Source organism: Acomys russatus, chromosome 11 (assembly GCF_903995435.1).
Source record: "Acomys russatus chromosome 11, mAcoRus1.1, whole genome shotgun sequence".
Classification (NCBI taxonomy): Eukaryota; Metazoa; Chordata; class Mammalia; order Rodentia; family Muridae; genus Acomys; species Acomys russatus.
The window spans coordinates 48312297-48330452 of NC_067147.1; the positions used below are offsets into that span (position 1 = coordinate 48312297).

Sequence of the window (18156 nt, forward strand, 5' to 3'; positions counted from 1 at the left end):
CAGACCGGTGAGGATTTGACAGCCGCGGGACAGCCCTAGTCGCCAAGGCGCTTAGTGCGTCTGCGCCGCCCGTGCGAGCCTATCCAGGCCGGGTTTTACAGGCGGTCCAATGAAGAGCTTTTCAGGTGACTCAGGACAAGTACCTGCGGGATCGTCGCCCTAAGTACGGACTGTTAGTCCTTTGGCTTTGGAAATAAGTAACCCAAGGTGTGACCAGCTCAGCCGTGGGTCCTGCAAAGCCAGACTTTGTTATAGGATGCCAGTGCAGACACACGGATGGAGCTGCGTTCTAGAACCTCAGCTAGCCACATTGGGCCTTCATCCCTTCTGTCTTTGACGTTGCCAGTCAAATACCCAGAGGGTCCCAAGGAAGACAAAAACAAAAACTTGCTTTGGCTGGCGAGGCTTGCACAACGGTTTTGTGCTTGCCCAATATGCACAGTGCTCTGCCTTCAATTCCTAGGATTGCCATGTAGAGGGTTCATCTCTTTTTTCTTAAAAAAAAAAAAAAAAAAAAAAAAAAAAGCGTTCACTTAGAAAAAAAATGATGTAGAAGGCCGCAGAGGCATAGAGACCCAAGTTTGACTCCCAACACCCCATTTTGGTGCGCTCACAACGCTCTGTTACTCCAGGTCCAAGGAGCACTATTCCCTGAGCACTGGCCTTTCCTGAGCACCGGCATACACATGCAATTAACAATCTTCTTTTTAAAAATGAGTTAGGATGACCGTCAATTTCTAACACACGAACTTGTCATGAGTACTTTGAGGCAGCGGTCGGGTTGGTTGCCAGCTGGTAGGTGTAGGAAGAAACAGCTTGACTCAGGATGCTCCTGTCTCTTTGATCCCGGAGGGCAGGACGTGGTGGGAGGTCTGCTCTGCTGCGGGTCACACTGGGACCCTGGACGCCTGTTAGCACCCTGGAAGTGCTGGGGTGCTGGAGATGAGGTAAACAGTCGGCAAGTGAGACAAGAGTCCCACCTGGCAGCCTCTGAGCATGCTCCGTGAGGGTCAGCTGCGTACTGCGTCTCCCGGCCTGCTTTGGTTGGTGCGGGTCAACCTTCTGGACTTGCTCAGTGGAGGGGTGAATGGGTCTCTCTTCAGTGGCTTCTGCGCACGCTCAGTGCGGTGCTGGCCCGGATCCAATAGTGTAGCCTCTGGGCATGCTCAGCCGGATCCCGTAGAGTAGCTTTTGCGCACGCTCAGAGTGGTGCTGGCTGGGTCGGAGCGCGCAGGGGGCGGGCAGAGGCGGGGCCGCGGCGCCCTTATCCCGGGCGCGGGCGGCCGGGGTTCAGAGTGCGGGCCGCGGAGCGGGCAACGCCGCTTCGGCATGGGTCCGCGCGCTGGTCTTGCGCGGGCGATGCCGCCCGGTCCTCCCTGACGTCTGACGCCAAGTGTCGCCGCCCCGATGGCCGCCGAGCCCCCAGCGCTGCGTCTGCGGCCGCCGGGAAGCACCGGAGACAACCAGCCGGTGCCGCGCCTGCTCGGAGGCTGCGTGCCGCTGTCGCATCAGGTGGCTGGCCACATGTACGGCAAGGACAAAGTGGGTGAGTGCGGCCTCGAGACCCCTTCCCTGGTCTTCGCTGTGCTCTATCCGGGCAGTCCCCGGCCTCCGCTGTGCTCTGCGCTGGCAGTCCTCGGCCTCCGCTGTCCCCAGCCACGGTGGTCCTTTGAGATTAGCCGTCGCCACCCCTACAGTCATTGGTCTCCACTGTCCCTACTCCGGCAGTCCCAGGCCTCCGGATCACTCTCTCAGCTGCCCCCAGCTCTTCTGTCCCCACTCTGGCGGTCCCCGGCCTCCCATTCCGGTCACAGCTGTCCACGGCTCTTCGGCTCGCTACCCGTCAGTCCCCAGCCTCCGATGTCCTCGACCCCGGTTGTCCCTAGCCTCGAGTCCCCCGGCTCCAGGCGTTCCGAGCCTCTCCTGCCCTCGGGGTTAGGAAGCCGGGCGCCCCCAGGAGCAGCCACAGGCTTCTGGTGGCGCGGAGAGGCGTGCCCCTTCGCCCCAGAGAAGGCGAGTGTTGATTGGAGAAGGCGTTGTTAGTAAAAATAAGGAACTTGCTTTTCTTTTCTGGACCGGGAAGTAAATTCTCTCTGGTGCTCAAGATGTGTTTATTACCGGGAATAGTAGTTGCAAAAGGGACCCAAATGCATACGATGCTATTCTGGTGCTTTTCTGCTAGGTGCAGCTGCATCGCTGGAGGGGAAGAAAAACCAAACTGCTATGTATTTTTTTTTTTTTTTTAACTTGCCTTGGCTCATCCAGGATCACTCCCAGTCCCTAGAGGAGGATTCTCGGTGTCTTTGATTGTGCTGGGAGGCGTGGTTCGGCTGTGCAGAACCTTGCCTCCTGGGTAGGCTACACGCGTGGTTGTTACAAAGAACAGTACACACATAAAAAAAAAAAAGCATTCTTTCCTTGTTCGTCTTTATAGACAGTTCCGAGGCGTTTGTCATGTATTTTGTGCATTCACGATTTATGGAGCAGCACAGGTTCTACTCCAGGGCAGAGACTAATTCAACCCTCTATTCACGGTGGATGGGCGCCGGGAGAGTAGAATGGACTTGGGACTTTTATGGATATCTGACCCGGAACTACCATAAGAGACCGTTTGTTTTGCTGATAAAGTGATTCAGGTTTAGGCTGGTAAGGTAGTACTTTTTCTTTTCTTCTCTTTCTTTAGTGGTTTAGAAGATTGATTCTAAGACTTTAGACAGGCTAGGTAAGAGCGTTGCCACTGACCTACATCACCAGCTCTCATTTTTCCTTTTTCCTTTTTTTTTTTTTTCTTTTAAGACAGGGGCTCCCCAAGTGTCACTTGGAGCTTGCTGAAGCCCAGGCAGGTCTTGACCTTTTGATCTTCCTCAGTGGCTGAGGGTGTAGACAGGGGGCCGCTAAGGTAATAGATTTTTAAGACAAGCCTGGTTAGGCATCCCATCAATGCGGTGCCCTCGAATCAAGGCAACACCCACCATGTTATTGTGCTTGTGGGAAGCACACAGACTGGAGCCCAACTATATCCAGGAAATGTTGAAAGACTGCGTCAGAGTTAGGAAACTCCGCACTTGAGATTCTGGCTGATCTGTTTCCTCCTATGCATCATACCTGGAGTCAGCTGGCCCTTAAACAACAGGATTCCTATCTGTAATCTTAAGGAAGGGATCATTTCCCTGGAGGCCCTGGAGTCTATGCAAAGAACACACCCAAAGAAGGGGCCTCTGTGATTGGCACCTGGGACTAGCTTAAGATGCTAGTGGCCTATTTAGAGTCCTTGGTGATTGATTACAGAGTGCCCTGAATGTGACTTTGAATTGTATTAAAAACAATACTGAAAGACCTAATTTCTCACCCAAGCTGCCTAATTGAAAGAATAATTTAGATTTCAGAGAAGGTCGTCTCCAATTTTAGTGTTAAGATTTTTTTTTTCGGGCCGGGCGTGGCGGTGCACACCTTTAATCCCAGCACTTGGGAGGCAGAGGCAGGTGGATGGCTGTGAGTTCGAGGCCAGCCTGGTCTACAAAGTGAGTCCAGGACAGCCAAGGCTACACAGAGAAACCTTGTCTTGAAAAAACAAACAAACAAAGAAAGATTTTTTTTCTTCTTTTCTTTCCAGTTTCACTAGATTCATTTGACTGAGAGAACAGATTCTTCGTGTTGTACCAGCCGTCTGATGTTTGTTGCTCTGGCTTCTCAGATATTTACACCGTAGACTGCGCCATTCGTTCCCCGTGCTCACAACTAGTTAGCAGGCAGTCAGCAGTTCAAAGTTCAGCTATTTATTATTTTCCCTCCATGGTCACACTGTTTAGAACAGTGGTTCTCAGCCTTCCTACCATGACCCCTTAATACAGTTCCTCACGTCTTGGTGACCTCTAACCGTAAATTTATTTTCATTGGTACTCCATAACTAATTTTTGCTAGTGTTACGAATTGTAACAAATATTCATGTTTTCCTATGGTTTTAGGTAACCTCTTGTGTCTTTGGGGGTCAAAGACCCCCATGAGTTGAGAACCACTGGTTTTGGTTTTATTTATTTATTTTAATTGTTTGTTTATTTATTTATTTTTTTGGTTTTTTGAGACAGGGTTTCTCTGTGTAGCTCTGACTGTCCTGGAACTCTCTTTGTAGACCAGGCTGTCCTCAAACTCACAGCGATCTGCCTACCTCTAGAGTGCTCGGTTTAAAGGTGTGTGCCACCGTGCCCGGCTGAGAACCATTGGTTCAGACCCTACCCTGTTCTGCCTTGGTTCTTACAAGCTGTGGAACAGGTTGTGGGTGTTTGTATTTGTTGTCATTTAAAAAAAAATTATTATAATTTATTCCGATTACATCCCGATTGCTATCCCCTCCCTTGTATCTTCCTGTTCCCACCCTCCCTCCCTCTTCTACCCTATTTCCCTCCCCTAGACCTTTAACAGAAGGGGACCTCCTCCTCCACCATAAGACCTCAGCCTATCAGGTCTCATCCTGATAGCCTTCTTCCCCTTCTGTGTGCTGCAAGGCCTCCTTACCAAGGGGAAGTGATCAAATTGAGGGCACCAGAGTTCATGTCAGGGACAGTCCCTCCACTCTCCCCACAACGGTGGAGAGTGGAGCTGTTTGTCCATTGGCTAGATCCATTGGCTCTACCCAGAGTCCAGCATCAAGTCCCAGCATCTGTCCAGATCCCCGACTGGGTGGAGTCTCTCAGAGGACATCTATGTTGGGCTAATATCCACTTATAAGTGAGAATATACCATGCATATTTTCATTTTTAACTGCTGTTATTCTCACTAAGTAACTGGAGTTTTCATTTTAGGATTGAGTATTCTCATCAAGGGAAAAAAAAAAAGGAGCTGTTGATTTTATTTAAAAAAGAAAAACACGGAACTGGGAAGAACTCAAGTCCTTGAGTGACAAACTCAGCCAATGGAAAGCTACTAGTATTTCTGACACCGCCTTGTTTTTATGTTCTTCACTGAGGTCGTATTTCCTCAAAGAACATAGAAAACTTAGCTCTTGGGAAGCAAAATGTTTGGCTTCTGAAGATTATAAAAGCATTCACGATCTCTTAGGAACAGAAAAGTATGGTGTCCTCACTGTGTCTGTCCTAGGGTTGATCACTGCTCCTGCCTTTTACATGTCGTTGGGCCATTGTTTTGGGGCACTTAACTACACCTGTTGACAGCACTCTGAAACTTCACACAGGCACAACAGTGGCACATGCTGGTTTTTTGATCTGTGCTGATTCTCATAGTAAACTGTGTTCACTTCTGTATAGATGTTCCTTGACCTGCGGTGGGGGCACAAACCCTTACCAAACACACTGCTGTTTGGTGGCCTGGTGGCTATCTGGGAGCTTCCCCTTCATTCCTCCTCAGTTGTTGGGGGCAGTTGTCTTCCACAGACTGCACATACCAGAATCTGTTTACTTGGTCCCCTCTGGCTGGATGTGCTTGTGTTTGCTGTAGCAGAAGATGCGGTAGACAGTCCTGGACACCATAGCTCACTTTGCACATTGTACCACCAAAGTGCAGGAGCTCTGTCAATGTAAAATCCCCAGTGTTCTCAAATGTTTATATGCAATCCTTCTTTCTTTCTTTCTTTCTTTCTTTCTTTCTTTCTTTCTCTTTCCCTCCTCTTCCTCCTCTTGTTCTTCTTGTGTCATCACATACTACTAGTCTCACTTTAAAAGCCCTTCAAATTGTGAACAAGTGGCTCCAAGCTGGAATGTGTGCCTTGACCAAATTTGGTAGGCAGAAATGTGGTAGTCTGTGGGGAAAATGAGGGTTTGAGCTGACACTGGTTAGGAGGAAGCCTCAACAGCTATTTTGCATTATTGATCTGCTTATTCTGTAGTAGAAAGCAATGACCATATAGAAGAACAGCACAGAGAGACACACAGACACACAGACACACAGAGAGAAAGAGAAAGAGAGAGGCATGTTGCCCAAGCTGTTCTCAGCCCCTCACACGTGACTTTTCCCCTGAACTTTCTGTAAGTAGGTTGCATATGTCCTGCCATTTATATAGTGACACTTCTGTGTGAATTTCCTAGGAAAATCCATACTGTCTCCTGTAGCCAGAGTGTATTTATGGCATGTGGGGATTTAAACGGTACAGCCCTGTAGCTGTAATCCGCACCCTCATTTAGTCACATTTGAATAGTGTATTTTATTCTAGCCCTGTTCCTCAGTTCAGCAGGCCTCCATCCTTACCACCAGCCTTCAGTTACGTCTTTTCCACTTTGGTCTGTAACGAAGCCTCACCCTTTCTCTCCAGTGGTCTTGACACCGAAGAATACACATCAACACACTTTATGAAATGCTCTCCTGCCTGTCTGAGTTTTTGAAGGTTCTGTAGGATGAGACTCAGGGTGTAAATTTCTGACTGGAATGTAATGCTCACCTGGACACCCATGGTAGCTGTCTGACCTTTTATTAGTGGTTAGTTTTGGTCATCTGGTTCAAGCCTGATCTGGTTTCTCACCGTGTAGTGTTTTAGCCCCCACCCTTGCCCCCTGGAATGAGTAAGCTGTTTGTGGGAGACACTTGAAGGCCATGTGGGTTGTCTGGACTGTCATGAGACCTCACCCGTAGATTTTGACTTACAGTGATGAATCTTGTCTGAAACAGACGGTTGTGAAAGTATGATTTTCCCCCTTACCTCTACCACTGCCATTAGCAATTAGCTTTCTCAGAAATCACCCCTGTCTACCTCTGTATATGCTCATCCTTGTTAATCCACCATCTTGGGACTTGTGTGTCAGACCTGAACAGAGCTAGTTTTTCCTTTGTCACTGAACTTCCTTTCTGGTCCAGCTGTGGGATGGCATCACCCCCCTCCCCCAGCTGTAGAACTAGCCCTTTGTGCAAGGCCCTTTTTTTTAGTGGCAAATGCTTTCTCTGTTTTTCCTTTTGCTTCAGTTCCTCAATTGAACTCAGGGCCATGGAGCCTCCCTGACATAGGAAATGACCCTATGCAGAATCTTGGACCTAGGAGTTAGGGGTGTTGTTATTAGGGTGTCATGCCTTTGTGGATGCAGCTGATGGTGTGTAGGTGTTTTAGAAGTCACAACTGCATAGCTACAGTTCCATCCCAACCTGAGTCCTTCCTCTCCTGGATTCTAAATTCGCCTTTCTCCTCTTCCCCAGTGAGAACCCTGGCTCCCCACGTTCTCAGTCTGTTTATTCTGCTGCATAATCACATAACCTCTAGAATTTCCACATCCAAAGTGCGGCAGAAAACAAACATACCATACAGAGTTCAAGGTCAAGTCTTCTTTTATTTTATAATTTACTTATTGTGTGTGTGTGTGTGTGTGTGTGTGTGTGTGTGTGTGTGTGTGTCTGAGTGAATTTAGATCAGACACATTTTGGGGTACATGTGGAGGACAGAGAGCATCAATGTCCTGAGATTCGAGTTATAGGTGATTGTGAACCTGATGTAGGTGCTGGGAACCGAACCTGGGTACTCAGCACAAGCAATAAATATTTTAACCTTTTAAGTCGTCTCTCCAGACCCATGGTCAGGCTTCCCGTGTAGAGATTATGAAGTTAGATACTGCTCAAACCTTTTTTTTTTTTTTTTTACATTAGATTTTTGTTTTTCCCCCTCCCTTTTATAATAATAGCTATTTGAAATTTAGTCAGTTTCCTTTGTTTCTGCTTAAACTTAATTTTCCCCTTCCCATTCTGTTCCAAAGGTCAAGACTATAGAAAGGGTTGGGTGTGGGAGTGCACACCTTAATCCCAGCACTAGGGAGCCTTTGGATCCCAGAGGCGGAAGCAGGCAGATGTTTGAGTTGGAGGCCAGGCTGGTCTACATAGCAAGTTCCAGACTTAATCATATAGCCCATTTCTCAGGAGTATTTGTAGGTGACACATTTCAGTATTTTCTTATGCGTCCTTTCTTGAGTTTCTTTAAGAACACGTTTTTCCTCCTCTGCCTGACACAAAGGGTGATAGTAGATAATGCCGTGGACATCTCTTCACAGGTGGCTTGACACGTTCACAGCATGACCTAAAAATCAGTATGCCATGTATCCATGCACACAGCTTTTCTTTCTTCGTAGCTCTCTGTGCTCCAGGGTATGTGTGGACCACAGTCTATTCTGCGAGTCTCCTGTCTCACTGCTCTGTGCTGTAGGAGGCATCGGGTTAATTGTGTAAGCATCCCACTTTCTGTTTCAGTCTACTGTCTTGACTCTTTCTGGCCCCTGTGACCAGGTGTAGATTTCCAATCCCTGCTCACTTTTCCTCAGAAACCTGGTAAGTGCATTTGTCCTTCATAGATTGCGTAGGAGAGCTGGGGTTCTTCACCTTCCAGAGCTCAAACACGCGGTGCCTTCTCTTTGTCCTTCCCTCCTCCTCTAGTTTTGTGACTGAGTGCCAGTTCATAAGAGAGTGGTCATACCCAGAGTTCGCTAGGCTTTGCAAAATAATTAATGCCACACTGAGTTGTTCTGACGTTTTAACAAACTTTTCTGGGGAAGACTTGCAACTATATAAAAATTTGCCAGATAGACAGTAAACTCAGCTGTGTCCAGTCTCTACTATGGCCCCATGAGTCTGAATGATGGCTCACAGAACTGCTTAAGAGTAAGTTGTGCCGGGCATGGTGGCGCACGCCTTTAATCCCAGCACTCGGGAGGCAGAGGCAGGCAGATCGCTGTGAGTTCGAGGCCAGCCTGGTCTACAAAGTGAGTCCAGGATGGCCAAGGCTACACAGATACACAGAGAAACCCTGTCTCGAAAAACCAAAAAAAAAAAAGAGTAAGTTGTATCATTACCCTCTGTTCTAGTAATTGTGTATCTTCTAAAAACACAGCATTTGTCTTGCCTACTTACGATAAAGCAATAAAACTCAGACTATAGTATTTGGCAGTTGTCATCTACGCAGTGAAACCTGATATCAAATGTGTGACTTCAGCGGTAGGCTGCTGGGAATTGATCCTAGAGTCTTTGAGGCTAAGCACATATTCTACCATGGAGTTACACGCCCAGCCTTCTTAATGAATTCATTGCATTTACTTATTATGTGCGTATGTGTGTGAGAGAGGTGGTGTGTACATGTTCATGTGTGTGGCAGCCAGAGGTTTCTAGTGAGTGTCTTTGTTGGTATTGTTGCATTCATCTTACTCCGCCTCCTCCCCCATGGGCATAAGCATAGTTATTTAAAGGGCGCTTTGGAGAGCACATCATTTCTATTTAGCAAAGCCACACCAATAGCTTCCCTATAAGAGCTATGGCCTCCCCAGCCTGAGGCAGCAGTACCAGAAAGTAATTCCCTTCCAGGAGAATGCTTTTGATTTGATAAGAAAGCAAGTGGTTGGTTACTCTCATACCAGGCGCGGCACATCTTGTCTGACCCGTCAGTGTTGTTACCTCTGAGTCAGACTGCAGGGGACAGTTCCCCACAGCAGCCTGCGTAGTGCTTTCTGCACCGCTGCAGGCTAGCCAGCAGAGTAGAAGTTTCTAACCACTTTCTACCTTGAGCTCTATGCCCCGCGATGAACAGATGCCTTCAGCAGTAGGATCTTATAGTCAAGTTCTGTCCGCCTTGTTTTTAGAGGCCAGGTCTCTCACCGAGCTAGGAAACTTGGGCTCTAGACTAGTTGGCCAGCAAACCCCAGAGATTCTCTGTGTTTTAGCCTCCCCAGTGCTGGGATTACAGGTATCCTGTCCAGTGTTTTATGTGGACTCTGGGGGTAGGAACTGAAATCCTCTTGATTGCCCAGAAAGCATCTACCAACTGAATCATCTTTCCCAGCCTACTTTTTCTTATTTGCATGTGTGTGTGTGGTGTATGTGCAGCTGTGCTTGCATGTTCGTGTGTGTGTGTGTGTGTGTGTGTGTGTGTGTGTGTGTGTGTGTAGGTGATGCAGCTGTGTGGTACAGGCTTGTGGAGACCCAAAGTTGGCATCAATTGCCTTCCTCTATTACTGTATCATTAAAGCTAAGCCTGGAGCTCATTGGCTCTTCTTGGGCTGGCCAGCTTGTGTAGGCATCTGTTGGCTCTGCCTCCCGATAGGCAGCCACCATGCTTTCTTGGCTGGGTGCAGGTTCAGGGCATCTAATCTTGGGGCCTCATGTGCATGCTAAGTGCTTTGTCCACTGAACCATTATCTCTCCTTTATTTTATTTTTAAGTGTATTTATTTATTTATTTATTTATTTATTTATTTATTTATTTATTTATTGAAGCAGAGTCTCATTTTGGCCAGCCTGGCCTGGATCTCACTGTGAAGCCAAGGATGACCTCACATCCATCTTCCTGCCGTCATGCCCCAAGTTCAGGACTGTAGGTGTGTACTACTGCACCAGGCAGCCATGGCCCGTTTGCAGCATCTGAGACCCGAGTTTTCACATACCTTTAAACCATTTGTCCGATTGTTTCATCGTGGCTCAGAGTCAGATTGTGCGGTTTTGCTTTGTGAGTTTGCCTGTTTTTCTCGGATCATAAGGCACAAGTTATTAGTGGCATCGCCAGTGCCTTGCTCTCATGGCTAAATGGGAGCAGTTGGTATTTCCATCAGAGAAGTACCATTTTTTTGCCATTGTTATTAAGTAACTTGGGAGGAATATTTGAGTATTATATAGCCCTTTCCTCACTTCTGTGATGTGAGCATCCACTGAGAATTGCGCGCTCATGTACCATTGCAATGGCTACACCCGGAGGCACTCCTGTCTTTCTCCAGCAGTTGGCATTGTGCACCGCACTATTCTTCTCATGCATTCTTTTCTAGGATGGACTAGGATGTCTCAGAACTCAGTCAGCGGATATTACCCATATTGTTGCTGCTAATTTTAATCATCACCAAAATGCCATTCTCCTAAATTTGGACAGTGGCAGCTCCTGTGTCTTTTTGACATTTCCTGTTTTTTTTTTTTTTTTTTTTTCTTTTGAAGTGATGTCTCTGTTTCTGGTATAAAAAAGATGATGCATGCTTGTTTTGTGTCTTCCTTGTTCCAGTGCAGGAACTGGAAGGAACTGTGTCCTTTAGAGATGGGTGGCATTTTGAATCTAGATTCCAGGTGTGTGTTCTGCTTGTCCTTTGAGCAGACTGAAGTAAGAAACAGACAGCCTTCACGCATCGGGGTTGTGTGTGTTTACCTGTGTGCATGTGTGTGCATGAGTGCACACCCTGGAGACTGCAGGCAAGGCATCGCCACTGCACAAGTAGCCTCTCCCTCCGCAGGGCTGGGTTGGGCTTGTAATTTGAGCTCAGCATCTTTTTTTTTTCTCTTCAGCTTTTAGGGACTTTATCTTCCTTCCATTTTCCCCTTTGCTCAGGTGTTTGCAGAGCTCAGGAAGGACCTCCTCAGTGGCCTGTGCTGTGGGAGCTGCTGACCAGTCCTCAGTGGCTGGATGGGCACGGAGGGCACCTGCGCTCCGTCAGACCAGTCTGCCACCTCTGGCTGAGCAGCAGTGAACTCAGGAGCTGGCACAGTCCACGCACCCTGGAATTCCTCCCTGGTCACGGCCTTCTCAGCAGCAGCCTGCTCCTCCTTCGCAATCTCCTCTGGGTCTCTGTAGAAGTAAAGATCAGGCATAACCTCTCATGGGTACTCTCGGGAGAAAGTGCCACACATGTGGAATACTTCCTCGGGCCAGCATCCACCACCTGAGACCCACTGAGCAAGCTTTCTTGTTGTTGCATGGGATGGCAATGTCCACATAGCGCAGAGCAGAATGCTTGTTGCACAGAGCGATGGTGGTGATTCCAGCATCTTAGGGCTTCATCTCCCATCTCGATGCGGACTTCATTTTCTCACAGCATTACTGTGTTGACTCATGTTGAAATCCCAAGTAAACTTGTTCCTGGAACAATACATATATATGTATTGCTGTATTAATTTTACCCTTTTTCGTTTGTTTGTTTGTTTCGTTGTTGTTGTTTTTGGTTTTTTGAGACCGGTTCTCTGTCTAGCCTTGCTTGTCCTGGACTCCCTTTGTAGACCAGGTGGGCGTCGAACTCATGGTTTTCTGCCTGCCTCTGCCTCCTGGGTGCTGGAATTAAAGGCGTGCACCGCCACGCCAGGCTTTTTTTTTTTTTTTTTGTTTGCTAGGCTGGCTTGGAATTCCCATGTAGTCCGGGAGGCCTGGGGCACCTGCTTTTACTGTTGCATATTTATACTTATTTTATTTTTATGGGGTTTTTGTTTTGTTTTTGCCTACTTTGTCTGTGCACCACTTGCATAACTGGTGCTCATGGAGACTGTAAGAGGGCTCCACTTCTTCTGGAACTGGAGTTTCTGACTGTTGTGAGTTGTGATGTGGGTGCTGGGAATTGAACCTGGGTCTTTTGGAAGTGTGACAAGTGCTTTTAACTACTAAGACTTCTTTCTGATCCCGTTACCATGTTTTTAATATGTTTGTAATTATATTTATTTATTTTTTAAAGATGTAATGTCTTGTCACTTAGGTTGGCCTTGAACTCCTTCTATAGTTAGGTGACCTTGAACTCTTGATGCTCTTTTCTTCCAACCTCCTAAACTGTGATTAAAGGGATGTGCCACCATACCTAACCTTTACAGTGATAAGAAGCTATTCCCAGCCGTTGTGATGATGTTTGTTTGAGATTATGGTCTGTAGTTTCTTGTTTTGTTTTGTTTTTAGCCATTTTTGTTGGAGTTTTCGGAAATCACAATTACACTATTTTATATAGACCAGTGGCTCTCAACATTCCTAATGCTGCAACCCTTTAATACATTTCCTCATGTTGTGGTGGCCCCCAACCATAAAATTATTTTGTTGCTACTTCATAACTGTAATTTCTCTACTGTTAGGAATTGTAAATATCTGCTATGTAGGATATTTGTTCTATGTATGTATAAGATACATATACATACATGCACATATCTATACATATGTGTGTGTGTATATACATATACATGTGTGTATATAAATATACATATGACCCCCAAGAGGGTTGTAGCCCACAGGTTGAGAACTACTCATGTAGAGAATTACAGAGAGTAGCATTTGGGAGGCTGATGCAGGAAGATCAAGGCTGGCCTGGCCTAAATAGCCTCTTACCATAACCCTTTCAGACCTCTTTCAAAAACAAACAAAAAGTACTAGAGAAAGATACTATCTTGCTTCCTGAGAAATTTGATGAGATTAGTATTGCTGTTTTTGTTTGTTTGATTGTGTTGGGAACAGTCACTAGGAGGCCATTTTGGCTGCATTTGTACCCCCTTCTTCCCAGCCCTGCCCACTTTCTGTGTTCTGAGCTGAAGATTAAATTCAGAGTTACCTTCATGCAGGGGGACCACTTTTGTCAGCAGCCTGTGCCCCTTAGATTTGTTTCTTCCTGTGCCAGTTTTAATACTGGGTACTTAAAAGAATTTGTTTCATATATGTGGCATTTGCTGATTTTAACCTCATGTCTCTTCCTTTCGTTTGAATGTTCATTTATTTGTAATAATGATAATTTATCTTCTTTTTCTTGATCTATTTAGCAAGATGTTTACTTTACCAATTTCTTATATCAGTCACTTTTCATTTCACTGATTTTTATCTGTTGATCATTGACAAAATTACTTATTAAGACATGTTCTTCCTGGGCTGGAGAGATGGCTCAGTGGTTAAGAGCACTGCCTGTTCTTCCAGAGGACCTGGGTTCAATTCCCAGCATCCACATGGCAGCTCACAACTGTCTGTAACTCCAAGATCTGACACTCTTATACTAAGGCACATTAAAATTAAATAAAATATTTTTTAAAAAGACATGTTCTTCCTGTATCTCTCAGGCCTTTATCTTTAACTTTTGACCCTGCTCTCTTGCCTTGGAAGTGCAGAGATTGCTGTGCCTAGCATCCAGTTTTTGTTAATTGGCTTTTTGTTTGTATATATTTATTTGAAATTAATCTTTGTTTCTATGACACATGAAGTTTGGTTCCTTTTCCTAAATGATAGAAATGCTTAATGCTGTCTTTTTATGTGTATTTATTTGGTGGTGGTAGGGTGCCCATGTGGAGGTCAGCAGAGAACTGGAGGGAGGTCCTCCCTGCCACCATGCGGTGTACAAGGATTGAACTCGGGTCCTTAGGTTTAGCAGCAAGCGCCCTAAACCACTGAGCTCTCCACCAGTGGCCCCTGTTAGAAATATTCAGAGCTACATATTTCTCCATGAGCTGCACTGTGCAAACTGTGAGATGCTGTTTTCACCATCGCATGGAGTGCTTTCTCATTTCTCCTGTGGCTTTGATCCGTGTGTAATGACAGTGGTGTTGGTAACTTTCCTATTATTTGGCACTCCCGCCCCCCCTGGCCCCCCCCCCCCCCGCTTTTCTTGCAATTACTGCTGTGGTTTGAGGGCATCCTTTGCTCAGTTCCAATCCTTGTGGATTTGGGGCTTGGTAAACAGAGCGTTTATACTTGAAGGGCTTGTGTGTTCTGCCAGACAAAGGTCTTCGTCCTGTCCTGTGCTCCAGACAACCCTCAATTGTGCAGGAGTTTCTACCTCAGCTGGGACTGTAGCGTCTCTACACTGTAAACTGATCAATTTTTTACTGTTCAGGTTTTGCATGTCATTACAATGCCTTCGCCTCCACATACCAGAAAATCCTTGTGAGTTTGTTTATTGGTCTAGTTGTCCATTTTTGCTCCTTGCATCTGCAAGCTATGCTTTTATAAGCTCTGTTACATGTCTGTAATTTTGTATCTTAATCAGCTGGCCATGTCACTGTGAAAAGTCTTTCTTAAATAGCAAACAGTTCCTTTCCTTGGGACTGGAGAGATTGGTGAGTGGCTAAGATCACTTTCCCAGCGCCCACACCAGTCAGCTCACAACTGCTGTAACTCCAACTCCAAAGGGTCTTGTGCTCTCTGCTGGTCTTTTCAGACACACACACACACACACACACACACACACACACACACACACACACACACACTTAAGAGGATAGAAATCTAAATTACTTCTCTTAGCCAGCCGTGGTGCTGCACAACTTTAATCCCAGCACTTGGAAGGCAGAGGCAGAGGCAGGCAGATCTCTGTGAGTTTGAGACCAGCCTGATCCATGAAGCAATTTCCAGGAGAAAACTAAAAGACAAACGAACAAAACCATTCCTTTCCTTGGAGCTTGCCATGTGATGTGCTGTAGCCATCTTCACTTATGACAGAACTTGGAAGTCCTGTCTCCCTCCCATCCCCCCTTTCCCACTGAAAGGTTGAACCCCAAGCCTCACACTGTAAGCAAGCATGGAACATGTCTCCAGCTCTACTTTTTTTCTTTTCTTTTTATTTTTTACTTGTAACTATCCTGTGTCTTTATATTTGAAGTGACTACGGGTTTGATTCTCCCCCATGTACTTAGGATTCTAGTTGCCTCTGCTGTGGATTTATTTTTGTTTGTTTGTTTGTTTTGTTCGAGACAGGTTTCACTGTGTAGCCTTGGCTGTCCTAGACTCCCTTTGTAGACCAGGCTGGCTTCGAACTCACAGAGATCTGCCTCCCTCTGCCTCCCGAGTGTGCGTCACCATGCCTGGCTCAGATTTAATTTTTTTTAATTTATTTTTAGCATATCTTAGTCTTATCATTTCTATGCTTTCTCATTTTCAAACACTTCCCTCCGTTATTTTTAAATGCCATATTTATAATAACTACCTTAAATAGAATACGTAGTTCTTTTAGTATATACTTGTTATCTTTAACATAATTTTATTTCTAATAATAAAAGGAATATGTGTTAGCCAGGTCTGGTGGCCCATCAGAGAAAGAAAGCTAATAGTGGTGCATGCCTTTAATCCTAGGGCCTAAGAGGCAGAGGTAGGTAGGTCTCTTGGGTTCCAAACGAGCCAGGACTACATAGTGAGACCCTGTCTCAGAAAACAAATAAAAACTCAAAAATATGTTTATCATAATAATTTCTGGAAGGAAGAAAGGCATAAAAAAGATGAAAATTAAAATGACCTAGAGTGCCTTTTTTATGTGAATTTATTTTTGTTGTTTGTTTGTTTGTTTGTTTTAGACAGAAAGAGTCTAACTCCGTAGCTTTCTGGCCTGGCCTTTGCTAGTCCAGGCTGGCCTTCAACTGGAAATCTGCCTGCTTTTTCCACCGAGTACTTGGATTAAAGGCATGTGCCCCCATGCCTGGCTTCCTTTCACAGAAATGTTAGCAGATTGTTGCTGCAGTCTTTCTGAATGCTTACTTAAATGTGGAGATCTTACTACAGTGACTCTGTGGTAAAGACTCAGCCTCAAACTTCCCACTGAGCCTACAATAGAAACAGTCCGCACACTGTAAAATGTGTTCTTTGTTCATGTATTGTCTTTATGTATGTGTGAGTGTGTATGTGTGTGTGTGTGCCTGCATGAGTTTGTCTGCACCATGTGTGTGCAGATGCCCATGGAAGGCAGAAGAGGGAGTCAGGTCCCCTGAAGGTGGAGTTGCAGACAGTTGTGAGCCACCTGAGAGAGCTCCGGGGGCTGAAGGGAGCATCTGCAGAGCGGCAGGCTCTCTACACTGCTGAGCTGCCTGAGCCAGAGGCTCTCCTGCCCCAGCCTGAGACCCTGATGTGTCTTTGAGAACGCCCGACCTGATGAACACGTGCCTGGCCTTGCTGCTGCCATTGTCAGCCACTTTTCTGCCTTCTAGGAGCTTGAGCACTTCAGATGATTCTTGTGAGCGGAAGCAAGAAGTAACTGGCTTATCTCAGGTGCCATCTGAAGCGTTTTGTTTCAGCAGCTTCAGCCTCCTCTGGGCCTTGAGACAGGCCCTAGGTGTTAGTTCCTGTGGGGCTGACTTGCCAGAGGATTATTTTCAGCTCTTTTTTTTTTTTTTTAAAGACTTATTGTGTATACAGTGCACATTAGATCACATTATAGATGGCTGTGAACCACCATGTGGTTGCTGGGAATTGAACTCAGGACCTCTGGAAAAGCAGTCAGTGCTCTTAACTGCTGAGCCATCTCTCCAGCCCCCTTTTCAGCTTTTTTTTTTTCCTTGTGTGCCCTATCGCAGACACAGACCCACAGGTGTTCCTGCCCCTTTCCTGGGTATACTGGATTGCTGCTGGCCTGGGACTCAGAGCTGGGGCTAAAGGTATTTGTCAGCATGCCTGACCCCTTTCCCTTAAAAAAAATTACTACCACTACCACTACTACTGGTTTTTAGAAACTTCTTTATAGCCCAGGCTGTCTTGGAACCTGCTACATACACCAAGCTGACCAAGAAAGCAGAGATCTGCCTGCTTCTGCCTCCACAGTGCTGAGATTAAGACATGCACCACCACATCCAACTTCCCCTTTGTTTGGAGACAGGGTCTTGATATTACTGTGACTGGCCTTGAACTTGTGTCGGTCCTTCCTCAGCCTCCCTTGGTACCGCTGGCCCTGCTTGCTATTAGCATCTCTTAACGTTCATTTTGCTCTTTCTTCTGGGATAATTTATTGACCTGCTCTCTTTCCCCAATTATTTTCATCTCACATGTTGTGGTTTTTTTGTTTGTTACTGTTTTATTTTTTTCTGTTCTGGAATGTCCTTGGGTTCTCTCAGTCTCTGCACTTTTCTCTAATTTCTGTAGCATACATGGGATTTTTTTGTTGAACAGGCTTGCTTCCTAATTACAATCATGTGGCCACCTTGCGTCAGCATCTGTTGATTATGCGCCATTCTTCCTGTTCTTTGGTATGCCTTGTAATTTAGTACATAGGGACGCCCTGTTCAAAGGACACTGGGAAACAGGGCACATGGGTTTGCTCTGCAGAGCTCAGGAGAACCATGCCGTGGCCTTAGTTAATGGTTGTCACTTGTCCTAGAGGCATGGAGCTTGCTGGTTGGGATTTGGCTTTGGTCTCCAATGCTACGGTTTAGTTGGATCTGGTCTCGTTCACCCAGGACTGGGTTAACTATCTTCAGTTTTCTCAGGAAACTTGGTTCTTTTTTTTAGGACTCAGAGGTCTGTTCCTAGTGGGATGGAGTCTGGGATCCAGTCTGCTACTCCACACAGCTGGCTGCAGTTACCTGGTCACTGCCTGTAAATCAAATGTGTCCAGGAAGCTCCTTGTGTGGAAGGGACATTTTACTCTAGAGGGCTTCTCTACCCCAGCTAGAGGCAGAGACTTTTTAGATTTATAAAAGCTTTAAGGCATAGTAACTGGACAGATACCAACCATCTAAGTTACTTTGCTATTCCTAGCTACACGCCCCAAGTGACTTGCCGTGA

At 46.1% G+C, this 18156-nt stretch overlaps 1 protein-coding gene across 1 annotated transcript in view; it reads left to right on the forward strand.

Moving 5' to 3' along the window:
- The first annotated feature begins 1283 nt into the window (after positions 1-1283).
- Ipmk (inositol polyphosphate multikinase) overlaps positions 1284-18156 on the forward strand; it is a 35145-nt gene continuing 18272 nt past the window's right edge. The window contains exon 1 of the mRNA XM_051153208.1: positions 1284-1546. Within this exon, the coding sequence (XP_051009165.1) occupies positions 1408-1546 (139 nt within the window). The 5' untranslated portion in view covers positions 1284-1407. The remainder of the gene's footprint in view (positions 1547-18156) is intronic.